The 12,278-nt window shown below is 44.8% G+C and overlaps 1 protein-coding gene across 1 annotated transcript; it reads left to right on the top strand.

Annotated features, from left to right (window-relative positions):
- The first annotated feature begins 9,275 nt into the window (after positions 1-9,275).
- Positions 9,276-11,959, top strand: LOC119317463 (pentatricopeptide repeat-containing protein At3g02330, mitochondrial-like). Its single transcript, XM_037591927.1, has one exon. It carries the CDS (start codon positions 9,319-9,321, stop codon positions 11,731-11,733), a length of 2,415 nt encoding a protein of 804 aa, XP_037447824.1. The 5' UTR covers positions 9,276-9,318; the 3' UTR covers positions 11,734-11,959.
- The last annotated feature ends 319 nt before the right edge of the window (positions 11,960-12,278 follow it).

Here is a 12,278-nt window from a genome sequence, read left to right as displayed (position 1 = left end):
CCACAATAAAGAAAATTATATTGAAAATTATGTTAGGTAGCATTCCACATCAAAAAATTTGTTTTTATCATTTACCTACTCGAGGACGAGCAGGAATTAAGCTTGGGGATGCTTGATACGTATCCAATGCATCTATAATTTTTTATTGTTCCATGCTATTATATTATCTGTTTTGGACGTTTAATGGGTTTAATATGCACTTTATATTATTTTTGGGACTAACCTACTAACCGAAAGCCCAGCGCAAATTGCTTTTTTTTGCCTATTTCAGTGTTTTGTAGAAAAGGAATATCAAACAGAATCCAAATGGAATGAAACATTCGCGAGGATCTTTCTTGGAACAAACGTCACCCAGGAGACTTGGAGTACAAGTCTAGAAGTCCGCGAAGCTTCCATGAGGCAGGGGGCGCGCCCCCACCCTTGTGGCCCCCACGGAGCTCCACCGACCTACTTCTTTCGCCTATATATATACTCTTATACCCTGAAAACATCCAGGGGAGCCAGGAAACCACTTTTCCACCGCCGCAACCTTCTGTACCCGTGAGATCCCATCTGGGGCCTTTTCCGGCGATCCGCGGAGGGGGATTCGATCACGGAGGGCTTCTACATCAACACCATAGCCTCTTCGATGATGTGTGAGTAGTTTACCACAGACGTTCGGGTCCATATTTATTAGCTAGATGACTTCTTCTCTCTCTTTGGTTCTCAATACAAAGTTCTCCTCGATGTTCTTGGAGATCTATTCGATGTAATACCTTTTTGCGGTGTGTTTGCCGAGATTCGATGAATTATAGGTTTATGATCAAGATTATCTGTGAAAAATATTTGATTCTTCTCTGAATTCTTATATGCATGATTTGATATCTTTGCAAGTCTCTTCGAGTTATCGGTTTAGTTTAGCCTACTAGATTGATCTTTCTTGCAATGGGAGAAGTGCTTAGCTTTGGGTTCAATCTTCCGGTGTCCTTTCCCAGTGACAGTAGGGGAAGCAAGGCACGTATTGTATTGTTGCCATCGAGGATAAAAAGATGGGGTTTATACCATATTGCTTGATTTTATCCCTCTACATCATGTCATCTTGCCTAATGCGTTACTCTATTCTTATGAACTTAATACTCTAGATGCATGCTGGATAGCGGTCGATGTGTGGAGTAATAGTAGTAGATGCAGAATCGTTTCGGTCTACTTGACACGGACGTCATGCCTAGATATTCTCATAACTATGCGCTTTTCTATCAATTGCTCGGCAGTAATTTGTTCACCCATCGTAATATTTGCTATCATGAGAGAAGCCACTAGTGAAACCTATGGCCCCGGGTCTCTTTCTTATTATATTGCATCTCTTTTATTATCGCATCTCGTTTACTATTTTGTAATCTTTATTTTCCAATCTATACAACAAAAATACCAAAAATATTTATCTTATTATCTTTATTAGATCTCACTTTTGCAAGTGGCCGTGAAGGGATTGACAACCCCTTTGTCGCTTTGGTTGCAAGGTTCTTGATTGTTTGTGCAGGTACTAGGCGACTTGTGTGTAGTCTCCTACTGGATTGATATCTTGGTTCTCAAAAACTGAGGGAAATACTTACGCTACTTTTCTGCATCACCCTTTCCTCTTCAAGGGAACACCAACACATGCTCAAGAGGTAGCACTCCGATACGTTACCCTTCCTGAAAAGATGATGAATTGTAGTTGCGAAGTTGACTGAGAACATAGTTTGTTGGTTTTCAATAGAGTTTATGCTTTATACTTCGATGTTGTGATGAATTGTTACTGGTTCATGAGAAGTTATATTATAGAAGTTTATGATAAATGTTTTATAATAAAGTTTGTTGTTGTTATAATAATATACATGATGCTTATATGTCCTCATTTTGTTTTATCGGCACCTCTCTCTCTAAGCATGTGAACATGTTTTTCGATTTCGGTTTTCGCTTGAGGACAAGCAAGGTCTAAGATTGGGGGAGTTGATACGTCCATTTTGCATCATGTTTTCCTACTATTATTTATGATGTTTTTATGCATAATAATGCTTTATGGAGTAATTCTAATGCCTTTTCTTTCATAATGTGCAAGGTTCACACAAAGAGGGAGAATACCGACAGCTGGAATTCTGGACCTGAAAAAGCTGCGTCTGGCCACCTATTCTGCACAACTCCAAATGAGCTGAAACTTCACGAAGTTTTTTATGGATTATATAAGAATTATTGGATCAAAGAACTACCAAAGGGGCCCACTAGGTGGGCACAACCCACCTGGGCGTGCCAGGGCCCCCAGGCGCGCCCTGGTGGGTTGTTCCCTCCTCGTCCCACCTCCGGTGCCCCTCTTCTGGTATATATAAGTCATTTTGACCTAGAAAAAAAATAAGGGGGAGGACTTTCAGGACAAAGCGCCGCCGTGTCGAGGCGAAACTTGGGCAGGAGCACTTTTACCCTCCGGTGGAGTGATTCCGCCGGGGGAACTTCCTTCTCAGAGGGGGAAATCATCGTCATCATCATCACCAACAACTCTCCCATCTTGGGGAGGGCAATCTCCATCAATATATTTAACATCACCATCTCCTCTCAAACCCTAGTTCATCTCTTGTGTTCAATAATTGTACCGAAACCTTAGATTGGTGCTTGTGGGTGACTCAAGTGTTGATTACATCTGTAGTTAATTATTATATGGTTTATTTGGTGGAAGATTATAAGTTCAGATCAATAATGCTATTTAATACCCCTCTGATCTTCAGCATGATTATCATTTGTGAGTAGTTACTTTTGTTCTTGAGGTCACGTGAGAAATCTTGTTGCAAGTAATCATGTGAATTTGATATATGTTCGACATTTTGATGGTATGTATGTTGTGATTCCCTTAGTGGTGTCATGTTAACGTTGACTACATGGCACTTCACCTTATTAGGGCCTAAGGGGATGCATTGTGAAGTAGTTATTAGATGATGGGTTGTGAGAGTGACATAAGCTTAAACCCTAGTTTATGCGCTGCTTCGTAAGGGACTGATTTGGATCAAAAAGTTTAATGCTATAGTTAGATTTTATCTTAATACTTTTCTCATAGTTGTGGATGCTTGCGAGGGGGTTAATCATAAGTAGGAGATTTGTTCAAGTAAGAACAACACCTAAGCACCGGTCAACCCACATATCAAATTATCAAAGTAGCGAACATGAATCAAACCAACATGATGAAAGTGTAGCGACCCGACCCGAATGGATCAAGTATCTATGCTTAAGTGTCATCCCTGGATCGGTATGCTGACACACACAGTACTCGAGGATTTATAACAGAGGTAAATCACATGTAAAAGTAACGTAAATACTGGCAAAGTTGTGGATTCCCATCAACACCAATGGCAAAGTTGAGTGTAGAAATCGTAACCCTAACATATCACTTACTCGTCGTAAGATAATCCTGCAACATGAGACGTTGCAGCCACAAAGGGTCAGTACATTGAATGTACTGGCAAATTCACACCATAGAGAATGATGAATAAAGGCTATCACTACATGCATATTTGGCTGGTGGAAAAGCTCTATGGTTATAAGTTTTTTGCAAAAAGCCATTTTTCCCCTACTACAAAGGAATAAATTTTATTTAACTATCATGGTGGTTGTTAAACATTGAGAATGGTTGACAGCATTCTCAATCCCAATTAAGTAACATCATTAAACCCAACAAAATTAATTTAAAGTAACATGATGAGATTCACGTGATAATCCAAGTACTAGATACTCAAGACGTCCATAACCGGGGACACGACTAATCATGATTAGTTTATACACTCTACAGAGGTTTGCGCACTTTTCCCCACAAGACTCGATCGCCTCCGTTTGGTTTCTCGCACTACATGGTGTTTGAGAAGACGGATGACCGAGACATAGTCTCTCAGAAGCGCTAGCACCTTACGATGGATAGACCGTTACACCTACTTTCCCCTACATCTGCTAGTCTACCCTGTAAGAGTTCGCACGACTTAATCAACTATGCTAGAGCCCATAATAGCTTGTGGCTGCACACGGAAGTTTCTAGTATGAATAACCTCATGATCCCTTTGGGCCTGGGTGGCGGTCCAACAAAAAACAGGCAATCCTGGTCTACCCCGGTGCCTAGACAGGCAATCCGGGAATACCCAGGTGCCTCAATCCACCCAGATGTGTGTTTAAGTTGCCACCTTAAGTAAACCATTAATTAACAATCTCACAACTGTCATGGATACTCTCAAAAAACCCAATCCACGTCTACGAGCATAGCATGGCAATGTAAGCATAACGTAAAAGTAACTCCCAAGGGTTTGATAATAAGCAGGTAATAGGTACTACCTCAACTACTTCCCATCCCACAATTTAATTAGATCCTAATCATGCAATGTTTGAGGATTGATCTAATGCAATAAAACTGGGTATGAAAGGGGATATGATCAAAGTGTGAACTTGCCTGCAATGTTGATGAAGATGATTCGCACTCAAAAATCTTGATAGCTCTACTCGTCACACTCCGGTCAATCTATCGTAATCAAGCAATAGTAACCATACATAAGCAATCACTCAAAAGACCAGAAAGATCGAAGAAGTCGATTTGGAAAACATCAAAACCGAGCAAATAGCTCTTGCAATATAAAACAATTTCTAACAGTACCAAAATTATGTGAATTTGGCCTTATCAGAAAGTTTAGGTCAAGAGCTTCGAAAAGCAAAAAGAATCAACTAAAACGGAGTTATAAAACTCAAGTTACGATCGAATGAAGTTTGAATTCAAATATGGTCTAATTCAAATTTTAAAATTTTCAAAAACATGTTTAAGTTGTTTTACTGGATAGAGGGGATCATAACGAAGAAGTGGGCGTTGGTTTCGTTGGATTTGGACAAACGAGCGAAAAGTTATGACCGTTTGAAGAACAGGGACTAATCTGTAAAGAAAATCATCACTGATAGGTCCCTGGCCGGAATTAAGAGAAAAAGAAAAAGACTAAATAATGAACGTTCGCTACAGAAACCTATTAGGTGAAAAACGTTCGCTACTGAGGCCTAACCAACGAACGCTCGCGAATTAGAGGTTAACGGTTCAAAAAAACAAATGGATCTAATCGGGGCCATCTAAAATGAATCGGACGGCCGAGGGGGCTTCGGGGTGTACCGCGGTGGTGGAGGTCACCGGCGACGACGAAGAATATGGCAGCGACGTCGGGGTCGTCGGGGTGGCTGCTCCAGCGGTCCTCCGGCGTGTCCGCTGAGTCGGGGAGAAGCGGCACGCAGGGCTGAAGCCGATGGTGGTGGCGGCACTCATCTTCGGCGTCGGAACGGCGCGGGGCTTGGCGGCGGAGCTCGTCGCATCTCGCGAACTCCGGTGAGTTCGCGTGGAGCGTGGAGAGGGTCTCGGGCCTTCCGGTTAGAGGCAAAACGAGGCCGGGGCCTGGCTATATATAGGAGGGGTGAGGGCGATGCGTGGGTGAGGGGGCAAGGCAGGGGCGGAGTTCGAGTCGGAGACGGCGATGGCCGGCGACGCGTGGGGAAGACGGACTCCTGGCGCGAGGTCAAGGACGGACCCGACAGGTGGGTCCCACCTATCGGTGGTTGACGAGGCAGCGTGCGATCTGGGCTGCGAGCGGGCGAGCGAGCCGTAGGCGGTGCGGGGCGCGTGCGCTCGGGTGCTGGGCTGGGCCGTGGCCTGGCGACTAGCTGGGCCGGGCCAGTTCGGCGACGGAGGGTTTAAAAAAAAAACATTTCCAGACAAATAAAATAATAAAAGTAAAATAAATAAAAATATTATATAGGCATATAATATATCAAAATTTTCAGAAAAAGATTTTCTATGACATGAACATTTTTCTAGCATTAAATAAAATACACACAAAATCAGATAATTCAAAGAGTGCTACTGGTCTAATAGAATCCAACAAAAATCATTTTAAAAAATACCAAAATGAATTCAATTTTATTTCTCTCCAATTTTCTATTGTAGGGAATCATGTTACCCTATTTTCCATGTATTTTGTTTTTGGAGAAAAATAATTTGAATAAAACTCAAATAACCGAAATTGAAAAATAATTCCAAAAGACTTTGAATTCGATCCTTTGAAACTCCCAACTCATATTTCATATAATTTGAAGAAGTCATTTTATCTCCTCTCGTGAAAATCATTGAGTTGCATAAAGTTTCAGAATTGGAAATATTTTCCAAATGAAATTCAAATATTTTCAACACCCCCTGTCATTTAAATAATGGAAGAGGTCATGTCATCTTCTCTCCAGGGTTTCGTGATGAAAAAGTATTTGAATTCATGGAGAGCATAAATGCAAAAATGAAAGTTTGGGAAAGTCCTTTTATTCCCTCTTATTTAACTTTCAAAAAGGTTTCGAATTTCACTCAATTTCACACAATCAATGAAACAATCAATCAAATCTATCTATTTAATATAACATTCCAAAATTTAGAATTTTGGGATGTTACAGAAAGTGACTAAATGAAATTCCCGTGTACCCTCAAGAACGCTTTGCTTATCATAAGAGGCCGTTTTGGCATGTCCTTTGCCAAAAAAGGATTGGGCTACCTTGATGCATACTATTTGCCATTACCGTTACTTGCTTGTTACAAATTATCTTGCTATCAAACTACTCATTACTAATAATTTCAGTTCTTGCAGAGAATACCTTGCTGAAAACTACTTGTCATTTCCTTCTGCTCCTCGTTGGGTTTGACACTCTTACTTATCGAAAGGACTATGATTGATCCCCTATAGTTGTGGGTCATCAGGGAGGAGGGCGACAGTGAATTTGGTGTGGTGGGGTGCCATGGAGGAGGGGCTGAGCTTTCATGGCTAGGGATCGAGCTTGCCCCCAACCTATAAAAGGACAAGGATCGAGCTCGCCCCCAACCTATAAAAGGACGAGGATCGAGCTCGCCCCTCCCCCCCCCCACACATCATTCTTCTTCCTCTCTCCTTCATCGTCCCGTATCCTTCAAGCCCCCAAGCCTTCCAGCCCATGAGCCCCTTCCTGCCGTCGCTGTGACCCCCTTTTCTTCTTCCACCATGGCGCATGAGGTCAGCCGCTATGACTGGGAGAAAACGTACGCCATCCTCGCCGCCAGGGACGCCGAGATCCATGAACTTCGGGGGGTTCTCAGCAGCATTGCTCTCCGTCTAGAGAGCGAGACCGCAGAGCTGCGTGGCCGGCTAGAGATGGAGTGGCTCAACCGCCGGGAGGCGGAGCAACTCTTCACCAATCTCCATGCTGACGACTATGGGAGCGTGGCGTCGCTGCGCAACGTGTACCTGTGGCTGAACGAAGACATGGACGTCCTCGGTCTTCAGTGGTTCGTCCCCTACGGTGCCTCCAATCAAGGGAAGTTGAACCATCTGGTGTTCTTCTCCCAACGTTTGGCGGCGCGGTTCAGGGAGTTTTGCAAGGAGGCGCAGGAGGCAGAGGTGGATCGGGCGGCGCGGGCGGTGGCACTTCGTGTCCTTGCCAGTGTCCACCACATTTCTCCCCACTTCCCGGTGGAAGTCATACCAGAGGAGCTCGATATGGACGACCAGCACAGGGCGGAGCGCGTGGTGGGTGATGTCGCGGAGGTGTTGTTTCAGTAGGAGAAGGAGAACGACTTTGGGGAAGCCTGAGTTCCCCTCCTGCTCCGGCTTCGTCGTCTTCGGCTTCGTTGTCATCCTTTTCTTTTTATTTTCTTTTTATCTAGTAGTAGGCCGCCCCCTGTTTCCTATGACGGGGGGCAGAAAAAGAAGATAGGCAAAGGGTGCCGTTAATCTGGTGGAACGGTGTGGCCAGATGTAAGCACCGGTCCACCCTTTAAATTATGAACAAATATTCTTCAAGTAGTACTTGCATTCCCTAAAGTGCCATTTATTTTTCGGATGATTTCTAGTTCTTGTACCTATGCCTTGTTTCGATCAGACTGTAGTCCATTTTGTAGTGCCTCAACCATACTGCATTAGGATCTCTGCCTAAACCACGACCACCGAAATCACTTCTTCTAGAGTACACGTGCATCTTTAGAACTATCACAACTTATATGAGCTTTCCCGGATATCTGAGCAATGTGTTCGTTATTGCAATCAGAAGTCCTAAGAAATGCTTGTTCACGAACAAGGGAAATTTACAGGAAAAGGTTTGAAAAAACAGGTCGAACAAAATCGTAAAACCGAGATGCCATACTTATCTCTGTTTATTTGGTTCATACTCAGATGGATATGCAAGGTTGGCCTTCTGCTTCCCGGGGTTTGTCTGTGATGTAGTATTTCACTGCCTCAAAGTTTTAAACAAAAATGCAGGAAAACTTTTGGTTGTGTTGTGTGTCCACAACACATCCGTTAGTTGTGAGCATAATTCATACAACATGCAGCATGATGCAGGTCATGAACATAGCTACCCAATGCAAATCATAATCATGACTACAACTTAGCATGGTAATTCACATGACATTGCAAGATGCTTGAGTCTAGTTATTTGCTTTGTAGATAAGTTGTTGCCGGCTGGAGCGGATCCAACCAACGGGAACGGATCCTGTTGGCGCCCTAAGGCCAGTGTAGAACTTGCGAAGATGGTACTTCTGTAGGTTTTCAATGTTTCATGAATTTTGCATAGAGTTTCCATCTTCCATTTCTAGCCAGACAAGACCCCGTCTAGTAACTTAAACCACCCTAAAAGATGATCGATCACTGTCCATGAACGTGACCAGATACGTCTGACGTACAGGGGAATGGATCAGCTACGTCCAGTCGTAGATGCTGGGCGATTCATACCCAAGTTGGCCAAATGGGCCGGGCCAACCAGACCGACCCGCGAGCACGCCGACACGGCCCGCCATGGGTCAAGCACGACACGAGCTAAACGGGTCGTACCCAGCACGTGGCACGCCCCTAGGTCATGCTTGAGCTGCTAGGCTGAGCACGCGGGCCGACGGCATGGCCCGATTATCTTTTTTATATATATATCTCTATATGGCATAATACTAGCCCATTAGGTCAAAATAGGCCCATAAAACGCTCAAGAGGCCGAACAGCAGATGATGGCCAGCGGGCCGGCCTGATTAGCGGCTGGGTTGTGCCTAGGCTATAGGTTGCAGCACGCGGGCCAGCATGGCACGGCCTGTATAATAATCGTGCTCCGACGGGCCGTGCCGTGCTAGGCACGATTACAATGGGCCGGGTCGTTCCGTGCCGGGCCGGCCCGTTTGGCCATACATTCCATTCCAGCGACGCCCACCTTATCCTGCTCCCTATCCCTCAAGAAAAAAAAAACCTTATCCTGCTCCCCTTCCTGGCCACTCCATTCGAACCCTCCCCGCTCACGGAGCTGCCACCAATGGCGCTCCCTCCTCCCTTGCTCCCGCGCTCTTCCTGTATTTGCAGAGGCGTCACCAAAGTCACCCCATACAAATCCGTGGAAAACATACCGGATGCCTCCACCGCCCCCTCCGCCACAGCGCAGCACTCGCTGCTTCGCGCCCATACTCGCGCCGGCCGAATGCAGCCCGCGCGGCAGGTGTTCGAGGCAATGCCGCCGCGGGACAGGTCCCTCGTCGCTTGGACTGCTATCATGTCCGGGTACGCCACCCACGGCCCCGCCTCCGAGGCGCTGGTCCTGCTCCTGCGCATGATGGAGCGGTCACTGAGGCCGGACGGGTTCGTCTTCTCAGTCGTGCTGCGCGCCTGCGCGGCAGTCGGGAACCTCAGATTTGGAAGGCAGGTCCACTGCGCCGCTGCGAAGATGGGCTACGTAGATTCTGACCTCTTTGTGGCAAACGGCCTCCTTACCATGTACGCGAGCTGCCAGTCGCTGGGTTGCGCTGAGAAGGTGTTCGATGGCATTGCCGCACCTGATTTGGTCTCTTGGACCTCCATGCTCAGCGGCTACACTGAGAATGGCTGCCATACCGAGGCGCTAATGTTGTTCGTGGAAATGATCCATGCCAGTATTGGCTGTGACGCGTTCACTCTGTCAGTTGCACTCAGGGCAGCTTCTAGTTTGGCCAATCGAAGTTTGGGACACCAGCTGCATTGCTGCATCATCAAGTCAGGATTCTCTAAAAGCGGGTTCTTGGAGAACTGCCTGATTGAGTTCTATGGGAAGTCCAGGGAACTACAGCTGATGCAGAAGGTGTTTGATGATATGCATGACAAGGATTTGGTTTCTTCCAATAGCATCATCCAGTGCTATGCAGATAACATGTGTGATGATCAGGCTTTGTCTCACTTCCGTGCTATGATGTTTGAATGCTCGGAATGCGATGAGTTTACATTGGGTAGCATTTTGCATGTTGTCACCAGAAGAGGAGCTTTTGGTTATGGAAGGGAAATACATGGCTACCTCATTAGAGCAGGCCTAGACTCAGATAAGCATGTTATGAGTGCTCTGATGGATATGTATGTCAATTGGGCTACTCTTCATAAGGGACAATGTATGCTACCTTTGAGAATGCTAAGATACTATTTGCTGGTCCAGGGAAAGCTGGATCACTTTATTGTGGCCACTAGTTTGAGGTTGTGCGCTTTTGATCAAGATTTAGCAACAGGAAGGATGTTACACGCCTATGTTTTGAAGTTCAACATGAATTCAGATCCCTTTGTCACTAGTTCTCTGGTCGACATGTATGCTAAATGCGGTTCTGTGGATGAATCACATGTTCTCTTTTCAAGAACCAAGGATCCAGGGACAGCCGCATGGACTGCGGTAATCTCAGGCAACTGTTTGAATGGTCAATTTGAAAGAGCAATGCATTTGTTCAGGAGGATGCAGTTGGAGCTTGTGCAACCTAACGAGTTCACTTATACCTCTGTACTTACAGCATGTGTGGCTCTTGGGGATGTTGTAGGTGGCATGGAGATCCAGGGCAACTCCATCAGAACTGGTTATGGAACCAATGCTTCTGTTGTGAAAAGTCTTATAAGCTTTTACTTAAGAGAAGGGCAGTTCAAGCAGGCCCTTAAGCTTTGCTTATCACTCTCAAACCGTGAGATTTCTTGGGAAGCACTGGTTAAAGATTTTGCTCAAGGTGGTGATCACGTTGGAGTACTTAATCTTTTGTGTGTTATCCAACGTTCTGGTGGGGTTCTTGATTATCCAACTGCATTACACATCTTGAATTCTTGTGGAAAATTGGAACTCCTTCATGAAGGGCTTCAAGCACATGCCTACCTTACAAAGCGTGGCCTTGCTTCTGAACCATGCATCAGCAATCACCTTATTGACATGTACTCCAATTGCGGCAGTCTCAAAAATGCATTGGATGCCTTCAGATATATGTCTGACAAGAGTGCATCTACTTGGACCTCAATAATCATAGCTCATCTAGAAAATGGCTGTCCAGAGACAGCCATTGACTTGTTTGTGCAGATGTTAAGAAGAGAGAAAATACCAACTTCGATTGCATTCTTATCTGTGCTGAAGGCCTGTGCAGAAATCGGCCTTGTAAGTGAAGCCTTCCAGTTCTTTGTGTCCATGACCGAGGTCTACAAAATAGAACCTTCAGAAGGTCATTACAAGCATATGATTGAGGTTTTGGGTCATTCTGGTATGTTCAAGGAAGCAGAGCATTTCATTGATAGTGTGGTCCCTTCGGAATCTAGTGCTTCAGCCTGGATTTTACTTTGTTCTGCTGCCAAACAAAATGGAAACACCAAAATCATGAAGCTTGCAATGGACAAACTCGCAAGCCTTGCTCCATGTGATTGTCGAGCAAATGCTTCACTGGGAAATGTCATCCCCATCACTGACTAGTTAATCAGGCGGCACCAGTGTAATGAGTGACAGAGTGAGTATACTTGCCCCTCCTGGTTTATCCAAAGGGAAGCATGCCTTAACTTGTCAGATTGTAGGTTGCGCGGAGTGCACAGTGGCATATGAAGTGAACATTATGAATTTAGAACTGTAAACTGCTGTATATTTGTATACTAGCTAATATGTTGTGCAGTTTCCACAAATGTAGATAATTTCCGTTGTGTTATACCCAATTTCAAAGGTATGCCGTTCTTTGCATGTTTCTGGTAAAAATATAGCGGTTGAGTGGTACTGCGGTAACCAATCACAATCTTTTTCTGCTATGCAAGTTAAAGAATTTTTTATCCTGTAATGGTTTTGTCAGTGATCAAACGGAGGGCGTGTTCGAATCATTTGAGGTTTACCAGGGTCTGTTTAGTAAACCAAGAATGTAAGATTGCCTTTTTCTAAAGGAATGCCATCATGGCTTGCTTTATTGCTCCTTAAATAGTGCTTACATCGTCAACAAGAGCAGGATCAGCATCAGCTTCTCTAGCTAGACAATG

This window comes from Triticum dicoccoides, chromosome 6A (genome assembly GCF_002162155.2).
Source record: "Triticum dicoccoides isolate Atlit2015 ecotype Zavitan chromosome 6A, WEW_v2.0, whole genome shotgun sequence".
Classification (NCBI taxonomy): domain Eukaryota; kingdom Viridiplantae; phylum Streptophyta; class Magnoliopsida; order Poales; family Poaceae; genus Triticum; species Triticum dicoccoides.
The sequence above is the reverse complement of the archived record's forward strand: the minus strand, read 5'-3'. Positions and strand labels throughout refer to the sequence as shown.